The 19,815-nt window shown below is 55.3% G+C and overlaps 5 protein-coding genes across 5 annotated transcripts; 3 read left to right on the top strand and 2 right to left on the bottom strand.

Moving 5' to 3' along the window:
* Positions 1-9: 9 nt before the first annotated feature.
* P168DRAFT_324475 (uncharacterized protein) lies at positions 10-2,902 on the top strand. Its single transcript, XM_024840840.1, has 2 exons — positions 10-113; positions 1,632-2,902. Exons 1-2 carry the CDS (start codon positions 94-96, stop codon positions 2,698-2,700), a joined length of 1,089 nt encoding a protein of 362 aa, XP_024695608.1. The 5' UTR covers positions 10-93; the 3' UTR covers positions 2,701-2,902.
* A 455-nt stretch (positions 2,903-3,357) lies between these two features.
* pmt4 (dolichyl-phosphate-mannose-protein mannosyltransferase) lies at positions 3,358-5,798 on the top strand (the record flags this gene model as incomplete). Its single annotated transcript, XM_024833253.1, has 3 exons — positions 3,358-3,579; positions 3,650-5,294; positions 5,347-5,798. 3 exons carry the CDS (start codon positions 3,358-3,360, stop codon positions 5,796-5,798), a joined length of 2,319 nt encoding a protein of 772 aa, XP_024695607.1.
* A 315-nt stretch (positions 5,799-6,113) lies between these two features.
* P168DRAFT_287523 (pirin family protein) lies at positions 6,114-7,262 on the bottom strand. The gene has a single exon (XM_024836593.1). The coding sequence runs from the start codon at positions 7,086-7,088 to the stop codon at positions 6,183-6,185; it is 906 nt and encodes a 301-aa protein (XP_024695606.1). The 5' UTR covers positions 7,089-7,262; the 3' UTR covers positions 6,114-6,182.
* Positions 7,263-10,251: 2,989 nt separating this feature from the next.
* P168DRAFT_248080 (cytoskeletal protein-binding protein SLA1) lies at positions 10,252-14,588 on the top strand. Its single transcript, XM_024834103.1, has 5 exons — positions 10,252-10,669; positions 10,872-12,158; positions 12,239-12,272; positions 12,336-14,048; positions 14,122-14,588. Exons 1-5 carry the CDS (start codon positions 10,472-10,474, stop codon positions 14,145-14,147), a joined length of 3,258 nt encoding a protein of 1,085 aa, XP_024695605.1. The 5' UTR covers positions 10,252-10,471; the 3' UTR covers positions 14,148-14,588.
* Positions 14,589-15,066: 478 nt separating this feature from the next.
* Positions 15,067-19,004, bottom strand: P168DRAFT_263931 (coma-domain-containing protein; the record flags this gene model as incomplete). The annotated part of the gene is made up of 6 exons (XM_024834828.1): positions 15,067-17,481; positions 17,856-18,304; positions 18,363-18,445; positions 18,497-18,614; positions 18,667-18,704; positions 18,780-19,004. 6 exons carry the CDS (start codon positions 19,002-19,004, stop codon positions 15,128-15,130), a joined length of 3,267 nt encoding a protein of 1,088 aa, XP_024695604.1. The 3' UTR covers positions 15,067-15,127.
* Between the last annotated feature and the right edge of the window lie 811 nt (positions 19,005-19,815).

Genomic DNA, 19,815 nt, shown 5'->3' with positions numbered 1-19,815 from the left:
TCCCAACTGCGATGATTCATGTCGCGGAGATCATAGTATTAATGTACATGCTGTGATGGGAATGGGTGGGGCAAGAAGGTGGTAGTGATAGCGATGGCTCGCAAAATGCCGAGGTGCGGATCAGATTGGATTTTCTCCTCTGTCCGTTCCACCCTCCCAATCAGCTACCAGGGTGGCTCTCTGGCTATACTTGCACGCAGGGTTGTAACACTCTAGTCTCGAACTAGCCGGAGCTGAACAGCATAATCGAGTAGGATACGGCGTGATCCTTCAATCAGCTCCATGCAACACGAAGTAGGCGCGTCCTTCAGCCCTTCCACCCCTGGATCGACCCGCGGGAGATCATCGACCCTATCAGAGACCCAGATTTGATGGAGACATTTTTCATGACTAGGATGACAGACATTTTTCAGGACTAGGGTGACCCTTGTGTGTACCATCTGATGGCTGTGGATCTGGTGCTTGATAGGAGAGAACGTGGTTTGTCGAGAGCAGCAAGGGATATAGCGGAGGGCCTGTTTGAGCTACGGGTGGTGACCAGTCACCAGACTCCTGCACATATTTGATCCTCTGAGAGGTCATATCGCTCGCTTTGGAGAGTGCGAACAGTGTTCACCGGTTGAGAGGCCGCAGGGAAGATGCTGCATGGTTTGTGGATTGGATCCCTGGTCGCTATACCAGGTTGAACGGAGATATCACCGCCATGAGAGTAATTATCAGGCTGAAGGCAGAGAGTCAATCCAAGATGCAGAAGGAAAGATCACCCCGCTATTCGAATCAGAGCTGCAGATAATCGGTTGTCGAATAGGACTCGATTTAGGCAGGGAAACATTGAAGTGTGTTCCACAGCTTCCCATTACCTGGGCGCTGAATTATCTGTGCGTGAGAAGTAGTCATGATGACTCTCTCATAATGGGAATAATAATTGGAATAATTCTGGCGACTGTATCCAAGTATGAGAGTGGGGAATTGTGTTATGGAATCTGCATGCAGCCAGGGAGGAATGACAGGACATTGAGCCGTTCTTTGTCTGTATGAATAGAATCATTATACGAAAAATCATAGAAGAGGTGGATCATATAGAATAGATTATATAAAAAATTAACCATATAAAGATCATTGATAGACACAAATCAACTCTCGAAAAGATAAATTATAGATTATAGAAAAATGATATATATTACAGGGTAAATAATCCGCAGAAAATTCAGTGACGATTGCTATCCACGAACCACTACCGATCAATTGGTCCTTCTAGATGAGCATAGAACATTGATTACATTTCCTTTATTCACAGAATACTACATTGGTCTCTCCATGTTTCAACCGGACGAAAGGAGCTGATATAAGATTATAAAAAACGGGTCCATCTCCGCTCGTCTCCTCTCTTATCGCTTCCCCCCACCTTGGGGAGTTTGGATGTGACTTGTACAACTACAACCTCCACTCTTTTGCTTCATTCTCTTGACACCGACTCTCCTCTCTCTTACATCAGTATTGTTATTCTCTTTCTTTTTATTCTTATTCTTTTCTCTCCCTCCTCTCCCTTCCTCCCCAAAGCTGACTCACGGTAATCATGATCGACCTCATCTCCCCCCCCGACCCGCGTGCCTTACTCCCTCCGTTATTAGCCTGCCTCCCCACGGCTTTCGCTTCTCCCACCCCTCCCCCGCTTTCCTCCCCCTCCTCTCTCCCATTCTACGCCAGCGCGTCCAGTTTCTCGGCTCCGCCACCACGTCCCCGACCGAATCGTGGCTTCGACTGCTTTGCTGGGATGCGGGGAAGGCCGAGCACCTCCAGAGGGTCGTGGACGGCACCGAGTTCGAACCCCACCCGGTCTCGGGCGAGATCGAGATACACGGAGAGGTCCCCATCGTATATAAGCGGGTGGACGATGAAACGCTCCACTCGCGCATGGTTCTACCGGACTACGGGTTGATCGCGGTCTATCTCTGGTGCCCGAACGACCAGGATGGAGGGGGTCCCGGGTGGCGACTGGCCGAGCTTCTGCCCGAGGAAGGCAGCGGGGGTGACAATGCCGACTGGTCGCTGTCGATCGGCGAAGCAAAGACGCGATCGCAGGAACAGCTGGTGGAGGATGCGTTGAGAGCTGCGGAGACACGCGAACCAAGTGCCCCACCGGCCGCGGACGAGCAAAAAGAGGAAGACGATGATGATGATTATTGGGCTCAATACGACGCCACACCGGGGAGGACCCCCGCCGTCAAAACGCCGGCTCCCAACCCGGTCTCGTCGCTGCAGCAGCAGAACGCCTCCGAGGCCTCCTACTTTTCTCGCTACGCCGACGTCCAGCCGGCTTTGGACAACCACGACCCCGAGGAAGAACAGCCCGAAGTCGGACCGTCGTCGCTGAATGGAGACATGCTGGCCAGTCTCCTGAAGCGACAGATCAACGGCTCTGGGGCCGACGGGCCTCCTCCCGTCGCGAACGGGGACAGCACGATGCCGTTGAACCACCCGCGACCGTCGTCGACGCCGTCCATGAGCTCGGAGGCGGTCTCCAAGCTCGAACAGGAGGCGGAAAACCAATCATCCGGGGAGATTGCTGTCAAACAGCATATCAGCTCGAACCTCAAGAGCTTGTTCCGATTGGCGAAAGCCACGGGGATTTCGCGGACCGATTTCCAGTCCCTGGTTCAGACGGAACTGGAGTTGTTGAACGTGTCCGATCATGATTGATGACTTGCATTTTATCTTCACCTTATTGTTATCATCTATTTTTGAGTTTTTCTTATTGGTCTGATTATATTTTCTTGGGATATTCATTTGTTTGATGTGTCAAGTCCATCTGTATATAATTGCATGTGGCTGCGGCGTATTGCGGTACGTTTCTTCAATACTATATCGGTACATATAGATAATGCATGGGATCTTGGTTTGGTCTGATTCGCATTGATCTGGCAATATCATTTACACATAGCAGAATGCAATTATATTCCAATATTTCAGCTTTCCCGTGTAAAGGGTAGTTTGAAGTGAGACTGAGGGTCTGTGATGGCGCAGTCGGACCCACAGCTTGATCCGATCCGCCCATGTTTGTTGAAGACACGCAATCCGTCTTCAGCACTGACTTCATCCTCTTCTTCCAAACTCCATCTTTCTTTTCATTTTCTTTCTTCTTCTTCTTTCATTGTCTTCTTCTCAATTGATTGATCTTTCTACTTGGTCATGCTCTGTTCATGATCAAGTCCTCTTTTTTCTAATAGTAGGTTGTTGTTTCCCCCTCGGTCCTGGTCTTCTTGCTGATAGGTCTCACCGTCCAGTAATTTAGACCCCCTCACTCATTCCTGAACCTTTTTTTCCTTTTTTCTTTCTTCTCTCGACAAATTCAGTATCATGTCTTCTCCCTCCCCCTCTCTCCGCAAGAGAGTTGGGAAGACGGAGGCCACTCCGGTCCCCGAGACCTCGCCGGGCAAAAGGGGGGCGAGCCCTCCGCGCAAGTCAGAATGGGATTATCGGCTGGCCATAACCATTATGACCGTCTTGGCGTTCCTCACTCGTTTCTATCGGATTTCGTACCCTGACCAGGTGGTTTTTGACGAGGTGCACTTTGGAAAGGTAAGCGGCCTGATCAACTGCAATGGTGGGAGACCTCCTGGCTGACATGGGACCCGGTGGGATTCGATAGTTTGCCTCCTATTACCTGCAGCGCACGTACTTCTTCGATGTCCACCCTCCGTTCGGAAAGCTCCTCTTTGCCCTGATGGGTTGGATGGTGGGCTATGACGGCCACTTCCTGTTTGACAACATCGGCGATTCGTACATCGACAACAAGGTCCCCTATGTCGCGCTCCGCGCCATGCCCGCGACGCTGGGCGCCCTCACCATTCCGGTGGTCTTCCTGATCATGTGGGAGTCGGGTTACTCGCTGCCCGCCTGCGTGCTGGCCTCGGGACTCATGCTGTTTGACAATGCGCACATCGGAGAGGATCGGTTGATCCTCCTCGACGCCTCCTTGGTCCTCACCATGGCCCTGAGCATCCTCTGCTACATTCGATTCTACAAGCTGCGCCACCAGCCCTTTGGGCGCAAGTGGTGGAAGTGGTTGCTGCTGACGGGCGTGTCGATGAGCTGTGTCATCTCGACCAAATACGTCGGTGTCTTTACCTTCGTCACCATCGGCGCCGCGGTCTGTGTCGACCTGTGGAATCTGCTGGACATCCGACGCGCGTCGGGGGCCCTGACGATGGTCGGCTGGACCAAGCACTTTGTCGCCCGCGGCTTCGCCCTCATCGTTGTGCCTTTCCTCTTCTACCTCTTCTGGTTCCAGGTGCATTTCGCCATTCTCACGCGCTCCGGCCCCGGTGACGACTTCATGACGCCCGAATTCCAGGAGACCCTCAGCGATAACGCCATGTCCGCCCAGTCCGTTGGGATCCAGTACAACGACGTGATCACGATGCGCCACAAGGACACCAAGGTTCTCCTGCACAGCCACTTCGACAAGTATCCGTTGCGCTACGACGACGGCCGCATCTCGAGTCAGGGCCAGCAGGTCACCGGGTACCCCTTCAACGACACCAACAACCACTGGCAGATCCTTCCCACGGTCCCGCTGCCCCACGAAGAGACCGAGGGACACAAGGTGCGCAATGGCGACGTGGTCCAGCTGCGTCACCTGGGCACCAATTCCTACCTCTTGACCCACGATGTCGCCTCGCCCTCTCAGCCGACCAACCAGGAGTTCACCACCGTGCCCCCGGAGCTGGCCGAGGGCGACCGCCACAACGACACCCTATTCGAGATCAAGATCGAGCATGCAAAGAACAGGCAGGAGTTCCGGTCGCTGTCGAGCCACTTCAAACTGATCCATGTGCCCACCCGGGTCGCCATGTGGACCCACACCACGCCGTTGCCCGAATGGGGCTTCAAGCAGGCCGAGGTCAACGGCAACAAGAACCTCCTCCAGAACAGTAACCTGTGGGTGGTGGACTCGGTCGAAGGGGTGCCCGCGGATAGCCCGCGTCTGGTGAAGGAGGAGCGCAAGGTCAAGCACCTCCCGTTCCTGCGGAAGTACCTGGAGCTCCAGCGGGCCATGTTCCACCACAACAACGCCCTGACCAGCAGCCACCCGTACGCCAGCGAGCCCTTCCAGTGGCCCTTCCTGCTGCGCGGCGTCAGCTTCTGGACCAAGAACGACACCCGCGAGCAGATCTACTTCCTGGGCAACCCGGTCGGGTGGTGGATCGCGAGCAGCCTGCTGGCGGTCTTTGCCGGCGTCATCGGCGCCGACCAGTTGTCTCTGCGCCGCGGCGTGGATGCCGTTGAAGATAGTGAGTTGCCTTCACTCCGTTGTTTAGATTACTTTTACTAACATACTATTAGTTTGGGGACCGGGTGCCCGTTCGCGTCTGTACAACAGCACCGGCTTCTTGTTCCTCTGCTGGGCCGCGCATTACTTCCCCTTCTGGCTGATGGGCCGTCAGCGTTTCCTGCACCACTACCTCCCCGCACACCTGGCATCTTGTCTGGTGACGGGCGCGCTGGTGGAATTCATCTTTAACATCCAGCCGATCGCGGTGGAGGCGCCCAGCTCTGACGAGGATCCCACGGGCAAGGCTAAGGCGCATCGTCGCGTGGGGCATTTCGTCACGGCCAAGGAGCGCATGAGCGGCAAGTCCCTTGCGGCGGGCTGGTTGGCGACGCTGGTCATCCTGGGAGCGACCTTCTGGGGATTCTGTTTCTTCGCGCCGCTGACCTACGGCACCCCCGGGTTGGATGTGCAGGGCGTCAATGCCCGCAGGTGGCTTGGCTACGACCTGCACTTTGCCAAATAATCGACCATTGCCTGCACGGGCTTGTCTGTCGATCGCAACCAAATCGACCGTTGCCCCCTCTCATCTATATGCCTCTTCTCTACTCGCTTCTGCACCTGTCCTATCCAAACTTTAATCCAAAATATACTATGATCCGCGCGAGGATGTTCCGAATACCCTTTGTTGGCGGTAGTTGTGGATATTTCTTATGATCTTGCATTGCTCGTTCGCGTAAGCTGATTCCTTGTCTCGATATAATAATATGAAATATGAAAGAAACTCTTCGTGTTGAACGTCTACCCGATCGGATAGGTAGTCAAAGTACATCATTCACCAAATATAGAACGCCGGAATAAGTATACATATCAACTATCTAAGCAAAACAAACAAGATACATAAAACCAATCAAGTCATCCTCTTCCCAATCTCACTCTCCCAATTGCGCGACTTCTCAAACCCATTCGACGCAGTTTGATAATCCATCATCGCCTGATAAACCTCCTCCTGACTCGTCAGCACAAACGGCCCATACTGCACAACCTTCTGATCCAGCGGCAAGCCAGCAACAAGAATAAACCGCGCCTCCGCATCCGCATTCTCCGGCACCGACACCTCCACAAACTCGCCCCCCTGCTCAAAAACAACATTATGAAACTCCTTCACCACCCGCGTCTCATCCCCGGACCCAAACACCGCCGACCCCCCCAGCACATAAGCAAACGCATTCCACCCCACCGGCACCGGCTGCGCAATACGCCCGCCCGGCCGAACCGTAACATCCAGCAACCACACAGGCGTATACGCCAAGTCACGCACACTATCCACCCCATGCGACTGCCCGGAGATGACCTTCACCTCCACCCGCCCGCCATCAACGCTCGCCCGCGGGATCTCCGCCGCGCGCAGGTCGCGATACCGCGGTTCGCACATCTTCAGCTGCTTCGGCAGGTCCACCCACAGCTGCATGCCGACGTTGGGGCTGCCGTCGGCGTTCTCGTGCGGCATCTCCGCGTGCATGATGCCCTTGCCGGCTGTCATGAACTGCAGGTCGCCGGGGCCGATCGTGCCCTTGTTGCCGGCGAAGTCTTCGTGGTCGACGCCGCCGGAGAGCAGGTAGGTGATTGTTTCTTGGCCTCGGTGCGGATGGTCTGGGAACCCGGCGCCTTTGCCGATTGTGAAGTGGTCGAGCATGAGGAAGGGGCTGAAGTGTCGGAGCTTGGAGGTGCCGATTGAGCGGCGGACGCGGGCGCCCGCGCCTTCGGCTTGCTCGATGGCGTGGAAGACTGTGCGGATTGTGCGGGGGATGGACATTTTGAGGGTTGTATTGGTGGTTGTTGTTGTGTTAGATGGTGTTGGTATAGTGATGTTGTGGTTTTTGAGGAAGGTGGGTAGATGAGATTGTATAGACGTAGTGATCACTTTGAAATGATCAGAGTATATTGTAAAGATAATTGCAATGATGCCAATGAAAAACGACAGAAACAGTCTCATCGGGGTGGGCGGGCTCCTCTTTATAGTCAGCTGTGGGGTCTCCGCTGGGGAAGGTAGTCGAAGGTTGAAGATACTTCAAAGGTCAGTTAGTCAATGTTATGATATTTTGAATAAGCATGGTATGGGGAGTGATAATTTATAGATAATCGAGTAGCTACTGGAGATCGTCATTATTTGGAAGAATTGGAAAGAATTTATAATTGTATAGATCAGTCATGGATGATTGATGCTGATGCGACGAGTGATGACTGATCGCTGACCGAGATGATTGTCAGCACGCTAGCTGTTTGCGGTTGGTGGACAGACTAGCCGGATTGGGTAGACACGTGGGAGTAAGAGATGATGTAATTATGCTGCATCTTTATGCTGGTTAGATAATACATGCAATAATACCAGATGGTTAGATTACGGTAATCACCCCACAATACTGACTGCACTGTTGGTCTCGGTCTTTCCAGCTGTCATGATCGGATCCATCCATGGGTCCGCTATCTATCCATATTCTATTCAACTCTCGAATATCATCATGCTACGAGCATAGCGCCTGCTTTCATTCTCCTCTTTCTGGATTATAATACCAATTGACATCTTCCCTCTTACTGAAACTCATTCCATCTACCCATTGAATCGTTGGACACTCCTACCGCGCACACCCCCCAACAGGCCAGATAGTCGCTTTTGACCGCATCACGAGCACAATTAATCGATCGACACCCGGCAGGGTCTGCCAGATGCCGACATGGGTCGACCCAGCTGGATGATAGCCTCGTGGCTGGCGTTGTTGTGTGCGACGCCCTCCGCCTGGGCCAGCAAGAAGGTGTTCAACATCAACGATGATCTACTCGCCTCTCCTCAGGTATTTCCAATGATTTCCTGACAGCTCCGTCGAGATCAATGCGCTGATGTGTTTGCGCGTCTAGTTCCAAATCTTCTTTCCGAACGAATACATCCCCGCCACAGAGGCTGAAGACTTACTACAGTCCCAACACCGCCCGGCCGCCTCAGCCGTGAGCGGCCTTCAACAGACTCGCGCCCAAGTGCACTTGAGTAATGATGCGCATGATCGACAACCACGCGCACATGCGAACGAAGACGAAGCGGAACCGGGCCCCGCCTACGAGGATATGATTCTGGGCGGGTCCCGCTATCTCTGTCGGATCCCGCATGTCGAGCCCGAAGACTTCAGCCACCCAAACGGCTCGGCGGAGGAGAGCGAGGCGGAGCAGCAGAAGGAGCTGGCGCGGGCTACAGACCGAGGCATGGAGCTTCTCCGCGAGATGGAGGGCAAGTGCTTGTACTATGTGTCTGGGTGGTGGTCTTACTCCTTCTGCTACCAGAAGCAGGTGAAGCAGTTCCATGCTCTCCCTTCGGGGAGTGGTGTTCCCAGCTATCCTCCTATGGAGGACCCCACGACGCTCTCGTTTATATTGGGCCGATTTCCCCGGCCGGATGACGATGAGGGCGATGATGCGGAGCCGGAGCGCAAGAGGAAGAAGAAGACGACGGCGGACGTCGCTAGGCTGCAGACGAAAGGGGGATCGCGGTACCTGGTGCAGCGGCTCGAGGGCGGGACCCAATGCGACCTGACCGGGAAGCCGCGCAAGATCGAAGTGCAGTTCCACTGCCACCCGCAGTCCACCGACCGGATCGGCTGGATCAAGGAAATCACCACGTGCTCGTACCTGATGGTGATCTACACGCCGCGTCTCTGCAACGATGTCGCCTTCCTGCCGCCTGAGCAGGACGAGGTGCATCCCATCGATTGCCGGGAGGTCCTCGAGGCGGACGAGATCCCTGAATGGGAAGCCCGACGGGACACGCACCTGGCGCAGCAGTTGCTCGACGCCACCGAGCAGCCTGAGTTTGCTACCGTCGGGGACATCGAGGTCGGGGCGCAGAAGCTGGTTGGGTCGGAGGGCAAGAAGATTGAGAAGGGTCGTGTTGCGTCGGTGGGCGAGGAACGGGTTGAGATCGTGGCTAAGCGCGAGGGCGGCAAGGTGCAACAACTGTCCCGGGAGCATTTGAAGAAGTACGATCTGGACCAGGAAAAGCTGGAGACCTTGAAGCAGCGACTGGAGAATCTGGCGCAGGGCAAGGATTGGACGTTGGAGGTGGTCACGGCTAATGGAGAGCGTGGGCTGCGGGGGATTGTGGACACGGATGAGGATGATGAGGAGGTGGAGGAAGAAGAATACAAGGGAAATCCTTATCACGAGGCCGAGAATGTCGGCAGTCATAAGCCAGCTCCGCCAGAGGAGAAGGGTCATGGCCAGGTTCCGGTCGAGGAGAAGGGCCATAGCAAGGACAAGGACCCGGTTGAGGAGAAGACTGGGGGCAGCCCTCAGGACAGCCCTCGGGACCCTGTCCCAGACCCTGGACCACCGGAGGAGAAAGAAACGGCAGACAAGGGCAGTGAGGAAGAGTTCAAGCAGGACCAGCGGAAGAAGATAAAGGATGAGCTCTAAGCTGTTGGTTTTTGGTACATTTACATTGATGGTTATCTATATCATTCGTTCCGTTGTTCTATATCCGGGTTGGTTGTGGATGGGTTCTGCATGAATTGTATACTAGTTTGGGATGAAACGTCCAAAGTTCCTTTGACCTTTCTTTCTCTATCTATCTATCTCTCTATTTCTCCATCTATCTATGTATTTATCTCTAGATCTATCTATCTGTCCATGTATATGAATCGATACTGGTGTATCTTGATATAGACTGACCGCCTTCGGCCCCCGCTCTCCATGATTCGACCAGATTTGCCCGACGATCTCTCTCCCTCCTTTCTCTTCTTCACTTCCACTACTTCTCTTTCTCTCTCTCTCTCCTTCATCTTCTCTCCTCCATCTCATTCTCCTCAATTACCTACCTCCTCTCTCCCCCCTCCCCCCTCTTTCCCCTCTCTCTCCCCTAAAAGAGTGGTGAGTGTTCCCTTCCTCGTCATAGTCTTATGGCCACGACTAGCACGGACAACTGACGCTGCCAAGACGGTTGGTGTCCTCCACATCCAATCCAATCCAACCCACGAATCTATCGAACCCACCGAACGACCAACTTCACCCATCTTCTCCCTACCACCGTCTCCCCGCCCCCTCTATTAACCGGTTGGGCCGTCTTATCGAGGAAAACCCTCCTCCCCTCCGCCTGTCAATCTCCCCTTCCGACTATCCCGTTACGCTCCGCCGCTGGCCTGACAGCGCCTCAATATGGGTTTCGTCGGTGTCTACTCGGCCATCTACGACTACCAACCCCAGGGACAGGGGGAGTTGGAGTTGCGCGAAGGTGATCTGCTATATGTTCTGGAGAAAAGTGCCGACGACGATTGGTGGAAGGCTAAGAAGAAGGCGGATCGTGACGATGAGGATGAACCGGAGGGTTTGGTGCCGAATAACTATGTCGAAGAGGTAAGGCTGGATCGCGATGCTCCCCCTCTCCTCTCCCCCTCATTCTGGAGCGGCTATCCTGGTCGTTGGAATCCTGGCGTCGGTCGAGCAACTTCCGTTGTATCCATTCCAAGCGACCGATGCGAGCCTTGACCTTCATTTTTCTTTCCTTCCTTCCAGCACTAGACCTACCGACCTGCTGACGCGGCCTCCTAATGCACAGGCTCAACCAACCCACACTGCCAAAGCCCTCTACGACTACACACGCCAAACGGACGAAGAGGTATCTTTCTCCGAGGAGGCCGAGCTGCTGGTGTACGACACCGAGGACCCCGATTGGACCCTCGTTGGGGTGAATTCGGATTATGGGTTCGCCCCCGCCAACTATATTCAAATCGTCGACCAGTCGGCAGCGTCGGTTCCTTCGCCTCCATCGCCTGAGCCGGCTCCCCCTTCACTCCCGCAACGACCGGCCGCGCCTCCGGCAGACGAATCCCCTGCGCCCGCTGCCAGCCCTGCCATTGACTCCGCCCAGAATCCCGCCGCGGCGGCCATCGCAGACATCATCCACAAGCAACATGCGGTCGATCCCGAGCCCCACCGCTCCGTCCCCCCGCCACCCCAACCCTCGTACGAACCCGAAGACAACTACCGCGAACCGTCGCCGCCGCCCCCGGTGCTTCCGCAGCGCCCTCCGTCGGAGCAGATTTCGTCCCCGGTCATTCGCGAGCCGCCGCCCCAGCCCTCTCCACCCGCTCGCACGCACCTCTCGGGCGTCCGAGGCGGGAACCAGGAACATGTCAAAGAGTCGCCCCCCTATCCTCGATTCGGACAACCCGCCCCGCGGTCTCCCTCCGGCTATCACATGTACAATATCAACGAGATGGTGGAAGTCATGGGCAAACGGAAGAAGATGCCGACGACCCTGGGCATCAATGCCGCCACCGGAACGATCTTTATCTCCCCGGAGGATGACGGCGACTTGCAGGAGTGGACGGCGGACAAGCTCACGCACTACGCCGTGGAAGGAAAGCACGTTTTCATCGATTTGGTCCGGCCGAGCAAAAGCGTCGACTTTCACGCCGGTGCCAAGGACACGGCCCGAGAGATCGTCGGCGCCCTGGGGGAGATCGCGGGCATCTACCGCGCAGAGGGCCTCAAGGAAGTGGTGGCTGCGGGGGTGGGCGGTGCGCAGAAGACGGGCCAGATCCTGTATGAATTCATGGCCCAGGGGGACGATGAGGTGACGGTGGACGTGGGTGATGAGGTCATTATCCTCGACGAGACCAAGTCGGACGAGTGGTGGATGGTCCGGCGCCTGAAGAACGGCAAGGAGGGTGTTGTCCCGAGCAGCTATATCGAGATCACCGGCACGGTGCCCAAGGCGCCTGCTGGTGTCGAGTCGGGGCTGTCGACCGTCGAAAAGAACCGCTTGGAAGAGTCGCGTCTGGCCAAGGAAGCGTTGCGCAAGTCGAAGACGGAGGACTCGCTCGACTCTCCCAGCCCGGAGGTAGGCCATTCTTTTTTTCCCTTGCATCACCCAACAGCCACGAACCCGATGAACTGACTGGAAACCTTTTCCTCTCGCAGCGAAAACGTGACAGCAAGAGCAGCCACAAAGCGAGTAAGTTCTCCTGCTCCGTGCCCCCCTACCTCGTACCGGTGTGTTGATGAAAAGGCGCTGTAGAACCGGACCCGACCAAGACGAGACAATGGACCGACCGTACCAAAACCTTCACCGTGGATGCTCAGTTCATCGGTCTGCAGGATGGTAAGATCCACTTGCATAAGACGAACGGAGTCAAGATTGCGGTCCCCATCGCCAAGATGTCCGCCCAGGATCTGGAGTACGTTGAGCGCGCCACCGGTGTGTCGTTGGATGAGGACAAGCCGCTGTCGGACATTCGCAACCGTTCTCAGGCAGATGGCAAACGAGCCGGGGCGTCTTTCCAACAGTCCGACTACGACTGGTTCGATTTCTTCCTGAAGGCCGGCGTGGGTCCGCACCAATGTGAGCGATATGCGCAGAACTTCGTCAGAGACTCCATGGACGATAGCATTCTCCCTGATATCACGCCCGAGGTCTTGCGCACCCTTGGTTTGAAAGAAGGGGATATCCTGCGTGTCATGCGCTACCTCGACACCTTATTCATCCGAGGCAAGCCCCGCGGACGCAATGTGAGTTTCGGCGGGGAGGAAGTGATCGGCAACGGGGAAGACGGTGCCGGGGGTCTGTTCTCGGGCCCTGGGGGCGCGTTGCGCAACAACACCCGCAAGGGCCGGCCTGCGCCAGCGGTCCAGGCTGGCGATGTCGTGGACCCCAAGGCTTTCGAGCAGAAAGACTCGTCTCAACCGACCGAGCGGAAAGAATCGCCGGCCCCGTCGACGCCGGCTGAGAAGCCAGTGAAGAAGGGCTTCGATGATGACGCCTGGGAAGTCAAACAACCCAGGCCGACCGCTTCGGCCTCGGCTGCGACAGCCACCTCGCCCACGGCCACGGCATCGCCCACCACCAGCCAGCCTATCACCCAGAAACAGCTCACGGGGGCCCTGGCCGATCTCTCCGTCCTTCACCCCCCGCTTCAACCGGCCCCGACCCAAAATGCACCTGGGACCGCGTCTCCTACGGTTATTCAACCCCAGGTGACCGCAGCCCCAGTGCAGCCGCAGCCGACCGGCGCGACGCCCGGCTTCTTCAACCAGCTGGGGCAGGCGCAAGGATTCAGTCCCCAGGCGACTGGCCTGCAAGCGGCGGCCCGACCCCGCCCCCAGGCTCCTCAGACCATGGGTCAGAGCTCACTCCTCCCTCCTCCCCCACCCCGACCTCTGTCGGCGCCGCAGAACTTCACCCAACCGCCGAACTCCTTCGGTGCTACTCCACTGCAACCCCAACTGACCGGCATCCCGCAAGCGGGGCCCCCGGTCGCTCCCCCGGGACAGAGCCTGGCCGAGTTGAACCAGCAGCGCTTCCAGCCCCAAGTAACTGGCTTCGCGCCCCAGAATCAGTTCCAAAACGGACTGGCCCCGCAACCGACGGGATTCCAGCCCCAATCCCAATTTGGCATCCAGCAGCAACAGCAACAGCAGCCGGGTTTCCAGGGTCTCGCGCCGCAGCCGACAGGCTTTGGCGGGTTCTCCGCCCAACCGCAGCAGCCTATGCAGACCGGCATCAATTCCACTCTCCCGCCTGCATTGCAACCCCAGCCGACAGCTATGAACGGCATGCCGTACAGTGTATCTTCACCCCCGCCCGTGCCGCCAATTCCCCAGCAGCCAACCGCTGCACCCTTGCAGCCGCATAAGACCGGCCCGCCCCCGCCCGTCCGCTTCGGAGTCAAGCCCGAGGCGAAGAAACTTGCGCCACAGCCGACCGGCATGAAAGCCAATCTTTCACAAGCCAGTAAGCCACCTTTCCTTTCCCCTCTTCAGACCTTCTCGTCCAGTGGAACGTTGCTAACGCCTGATTCCACCAGCTCCCGCCAACCCATTTGGCTTCTAAACTTCACACAACGTGTATATAATTTTTCCTTCCCCACTATCTACCGGCACATGACCTTTCCAGCCTATACATTTGAAGTTCCTTTCTTCTCCCTTCTTTCATGGAGACGGATGGGGTTGCGCACATACCGTAGATGATGCTGTAATGTGAAAATTTCTTGTGGACACCGCGGACATACATACGGAATCTCGGGGTGTCTTGTTTGTCACGCAGCGCTTCAGCGACTTGGACTTTCTTTCTTTCTTTCTCTCTTTCTCTCTTTCTCTCTTGTTTCTTTTGTCTTTCCTTTTCTTTCCTTTCCTTTACTTACCTTCCCTTACCTTTTTTCTTTTTGTTGACTATCTTTTCTTGTTGACCCAGAATTTTTTTGACTTGTGAAGAACTGACCGAATACTGTGTATGTAATGTTGATATTTAGACTTTTAATTCCTTTCTTATTGCTGTGTTTTACTCAGATCTTCTACTTGGCCGTGGCCATCGTCGAGCTTCTTCTTCCATCGTCTATAGTGTACTTTGGGTATCTACTTATCGCTGATACGTGTGTTTAGCTCTTTCCTTGTTTTCCTGGCGTGTCTATCTTCTTTTCGATTCTGTATGATCCACTTGGTAGATCGGGTGTAGTCGAGCTATTTCTACTTAGGTCTTAATCTCAACTACCTACCTACCTACCTACCACCTACCTAGTATAGTCGTATATTGGTCTGTCATGCGTGTCGGTCGTGTAGGTGGATTGAATACGAGAGGTAGCAGAAGAGTATAAGTGTATCCGTATATACAGGTAGTGATCGCACTAGTGCGGCGATATAGGGCGTCTGCATCTGATTTATGGCTACAGAGAGAAAAAGATAGCCCTATCGATGGGCATATGGGTATGGATGTACACGTCCACTCTATTGCGTGGTCTATTGATGATCATGTTATGATATACGTACTATACAGATATTGAATTCCACCAGGCAGAAGAGAGAAGAGCATGTCAATCAATTCTCCCCCCACAAGCCAAAAACGTGCACATCCTCCGCAGAGTAAAACAGTCCGTTGTCAGACAGGATCATATCCGAGAGAGGCGTCTGGCTTGATTGTTCCGCCGCCCCTACGCCTGCGCCTGGTAGATCGTTCTCTGGGAAACACCCGACGGGAATCCCGGTTGTTGTTAGTGTGGAGATTGCCGCGTCGTAGGGTAGGGTGGTGGGATCGCCGCTGCTGTATAGAGTGCTCCAGATGTCGTGCTCGGGAGGGTTCGTGGGTGCGCTGGGGGTGGGTGTGATTGTGGTGTCTGGGTCCCCTGGTTGTGTTGGGGCGCCGCTGGGGGTTTTCCCGGGGGATGATAGTGGGGTTGGGACGGAGTGGTCGGCTGCTGTCCCAGCCGCCGGGGACTTGTCTTTGATGGGACCGACCTGGCCGAAGAGCTGGTCGACTTGTCTGCTGCGGCGCTCCATCCATTGGCGATTGCGCCGACGGACGTACTCTGTGACTGCGGCGCGCAGGTACGTTACGATCTGGAAGAAGCGGCAAGCGTGTGGGTCGTGAGGAACAAACAGTTCCAGGAATCGCTCGGCTTTGTTCATCCCGTCTTCCAGTGGAAGGAGGTTGTCGTAGTCGGCGAAGACGGCGGCGCCGAGGACGACGGCTGAGTTGAAGACTGAGTTGATGAGGAAGGGGAGGCGTCGGGGAAGGGAGGTGTGTTGGGAGCGAAGGTCGTCGACGAGGTCGAGGCAGCGGAGGGCGGAGTATACGCATGCGTCTGCGAATAGGGCTATGCGGGAGGTACTGTTGTTTTGGGTCTCGGTGGTGCCTGTTGATTCGCGATTGTTGTGGACGTGGTGGGAGATGCGATAGATGAGGAATGGTCTTGTTAGTAGGATGATGGACCAGTAGTATGTGCCGAGGATATGGGCTGCCGCGAGTGTGTTCCCCCCGTTTTGTGCGTCATCCTGCCGCTGCGTCTCGAGCTGGAGGAAGCTGGGGAGGTTCCGGACCCAGGCCCGGTGTTGATTAGAAATAGCGTCTGCGACGCGGAGCGAGACTACCTGTTTCATGTAGACCTCCGTTAGGATGCGTTCGAAGATGTGGCACAAGGAGACGACCGTCGTGGAGAGCTGTTCTTCCGTAGAGAGCCGTGACGGCTCTGCAGCGGCCGCGCTATCGTAGTCAAAATCCGACGTGGCGGGCGGACGACCAAGGGAGGCGCTGAGGAAGAGGTCCATCATCCGCAGGCTTCTCCATACGTGCTCGCGGGCCCGTCGCTCGCGCGCACAGAAGAGCGCGTTCGCATCTTTCCGGTGGATACCCACCGCGTAGGCGGCCCGCAGGGCAATCCCCAGATTCATGAAAGCTCCATTACGACGGCAAGCCCCGAGCATGTACATTGAGATCAACACGTACGACTGGATAGTGTAGATACTCGGGGTCTCGGTGAAGGCGGAGAATGCCAACTGGCGGCCACTGACAAAGTACTGCTCGGCGGAGGTCTGGTCAATGTCGGATGCTTGCGCCCCGATAGCCATCACCAAATAGAAAATCGAGCTGACGGTGTCCTCGTCTCCCGACGGGTTGTCTACCCATCCGACCAGCCGGGAATGGAATTCGTCAAAGTCAAATAGGTCGAGCAGCGGGCTGGTCGCAAGCACATACTGCTGGGCCAGCTGCTGCGCTTCACCTTGACATGGAGGAGGAACCAATGAGCCGCTTTGCGACGTGGAACTATTCTGAAAGGCCTCTAGCATCGAGTGACGCGAGTTGTCCTCCGTGAACTCGCATCTCCCAATCGACGCCGACACGATGCGCCGGACGCTCTGCAGAAATGACAAGCTGGCCGAATCTCCAATATACATGAATTTCCCCTGCCCGTCCTGCAGAAGCCTCGCCACCTTGGGTACCGGCGCCATGCCGTCCCTGTCATCCACCGCCTGTTGCTCCACATTGGCACTGTGATCCTCGAGCGAGTCCAGTAACCGATCCATGGCTGGCTCCCGCTGCGGGGTAGGAAGTATGTGCTCGCTCAACAACATAGTGTCTTTTGCGCTCGTATTCGGCTTCAGCAGGCGGGCCGGCTTGTCGGAGAAATGGCATTCGGAATCTTTATTTCGTTGGATACATATCGTACACGGTTGCTCGCCGTTGCATTTCTGTTTCCGCCGCTTACAGCTGTCGCATGCACGGCGACAGCGGAGTCGGGCTCCGGAGGGCAGACTGGCTCGCGGCATCACGATCACCTCCAAGACTGAGACTGTGGGCTGGAATTGAGAGATTCGGTAGATATCGTTGAGAGTGTAAGAAGAATTGGAGAGTTTCAATTCAATGTACCCCGCGATGCCGTCCGAACCTAACCCCACTAGTGGTCATCTCTCCCGACAGCATTCAAGCGGGAAACTCTACTTTCCCCTGAATAGAGTAGAAAACAAGCATAGAACTGAAGAATGGGAAGAAGTCAAGATCAGGGAGCATGTCATGATGTTGGGAACCAAAGAGGGGAAAAAGTGGAATCTCGGGATGATCGACCGGGATTAAGACGATTTATATATTTATCCCCGGATGTTGTATGTGGGGCTGACTAACTCTATACATTATCCTCTCCATCTCCAGCTATATATTTGAAGAATTTCATATTCAGATATCATTGATTACAACTTCATTATGACATTCAATACATCATTCATCCCCCTTAAGGTCGGAAAGACACGACCTTCCCCCAGGTGTCAGCAGTACCCCAGATACCCTGGCGCAGGCACGACAGCTGCACGATCTGGCTATGGTCGACGAAGACATTAACATCAACGCCAAACTCCCGAATATACCAGTTGAAGACCTTGGGGTCGGCAGCTTCGAACATCACCCGCTCCGACGGCAGCTCCTTCATAATTGTTGAGACCACGTCGGTGCGCCACGAGCGCACGTTCTCCGTGATGCCCTCGGACTCGATCATGAGACGCTCCACGCCGGCGTCCAGGAATCGGCGTCCCAAATTGACCAGCTTGGATGGGTCCGACGTGCCGATGGCCTCAAGGTCTGCCTCTGCGGTGTCTCCTCCCGCGCCAAACTGGATGCCCAGCTCGGGCTTCGCTTTCAGCTTGTAGGAGTGGACCTTGTCTACCAAGCGTAGCCAGTCATCTTCAGGGAACGATAGGAATCCGGAGGAAAGCTCGATGACATCGAATCTGATATCATGGTTAGATTTATCGCGCTTCCACATTTGCAACTGGGAAGCGTGCGTACCCTAGGTCTTTGCATTTGGTAAGGTATCTGTCGAAGACGGTGTTCGGATCGGGGTGTGTCAGGAGATGCTCGGCCCAGCCGCCCTGGTTATATTAGCGGAGATCTCCCAGATTTCTCGGGTTGGTGAGGCGAACCGTCGACACATAGGACCCATTCTCATGGGCCAAGTCAATTAGCTCGCGCAGACGGTTCTCCTGGAAGAGGGAGAAGGAACCCCCGGAGAATTTCAACCCATCCACGTGTTCACCCATTCTGGTATGGCCGTTAGGAGAGGTATTATCTACCGATGCTTCCGTCTACTTACGTCTCGAGCACATCGGCTAGGTATCGCTTACCCATCACCTGTCGTGCGCTCATGCGTTAGCTTCAGATCTCTCTGTCGAAGACATCCAAGGGGTGATGGAAGGTATGGCATACCGAATAGTATGGGCCTCTAATCTCGGTGACACCCTTGGACCGGGGCTTTGGGGGTCTGGGGTTGGATCGGGCGAAGCCAAACCCATTCTCCTTGTCTTGCAGTAGAGATACGCCATTGTAGGCGGGTGCCGTGGTCGAGAGACCCCGCGAAGCAGCGGGGATCTGTCGCGAAGCCAGGCTGAGGATGTTCCTCGAGGAGGGAGCGATGCGAGGCACGGAAAGCATTGTGTTGTTGTCGTTCAAGTCATTTGGTTTGAACTAAGTCTGTACACTAGGTGAGAACAGCTACCTTTAAATAGCGTCGTCAGGATATCGGATGTGCACCCATGCCTTCCAGATTTGGGCTTGTGCTAGTTCACTCGGTCTTCGGATAGGTATGTCGTCCGGGTGGTATGAACGTACCTCGATGTAAATCACCGTCCGGCTCGTGGGGAATTCCGATACCGGTGCTACAGATGATAGGTGTCTCTCCCCATTCTATCCTGACTTCAATCCATGGGTTTGCAAGTCTCGTCCGCTTGAAGTAGTTGGCCCTCTGCGACGGTGCGCGATGAAGTCAGCATAACGACATGGCGGACTGGTGACGTCATGCCAGGAGGAGCAGAATCCCAGACTATAATCATTGTCGGTGATTGATGTCAGTTGTCCGATTCACGGAAATAGCTTTCAATGACTTGATATTCCCTCTAGACTTGCTCTAATAACCATTCTGTGCATGATGCTCTTCTTGGGCTCACCGACGGTGGGTGATAGTTATAGGGTTGCTTAGGGCTTTGGATGGCCCGCCCTTACCCTCCATACTCAGATCGTCTCCTCGGTCCAGCTGCCTCATCCTTTCCCACGATGCTGGCTTATTTTCAGACCCAAGAAGCTCAAAACTATGTACCAGAAGCATTGTTTCGCTATTGAGCGGTGTCATCTTCCCCCAGCATGACCTGGCAGACGGATCTCACCGGAAGACCTCAACCAATCGCCCTCCTGGATGTTCCTGTATGTCCCATCAGACTGGGCCAGATGAGAAGACGTAGCACAGATG

The sequence above is a fragment of the Aspergillus campestris genome, assembly GCF_002847485.1.
Source record: "Aspergillus campestris IBT 28561 chromosome Unknown P168scaffold_2, whole genome shotgun sequence".
NCBI lineage: Eukaryota > Fungi > Ascomycota > Eurotiomycetes > Eurotiales > Aspergillaceae > Aspergillus > Aspergillus campestris.
This window is presented reverse-complemented; position numbering and strand designations above follow the sequence as displayed.

What these genes read in the sequence shown, in the direction of transcription:
- P168DRAFT_324475 (XM_024840840.1), top strand. Translation starts at nt 94, where the DNA reads ATGGCTCGCAAAATGCCGAG. An exon ending in ATGGCTCGCAAAATGCCGAG is followed by an intron (nt 114 to 1,631) that starts GTGCGGATCAGA and finishes CTCCGTTATTAG; the next exon opens with CCTGCCTCCCCACGGCTTTC.
- P168DRAFT_287523 (XM_024836593.1), bottom strand. Translation starts at nt 7,088, where the DNA reads ATGTCCATCCCCCGCACAATCCGCACAGTCTTCCACGCCATCGAGCAA.
- P168DRAFT_248080 (XM_024834103.1), top strand. Translation starts at nt 10,472, where the DNA reads ATGGGTTTCGTCGGTGTCTACTCGGCCATCTACGACTACCAACCCCAG. An exon ending in CGAATAACTATGTCGAAGAG is followed by an intron (nt 10,670 to 10,871) that starts GTAAGGCTGGAT and finishes CCTAATGCACAG; the next exon opens with GCTCAACCAACCCACACTGC. An exon ending in CAAGAGCAGCCACAAAGCGA is followed by an intron (nt 12,273 to 12,335) that starts GTAAGTTCTCCT and finishes AAGGCGCTGTAG; the next exon opens with AACCGGACCCGACCAAGACG.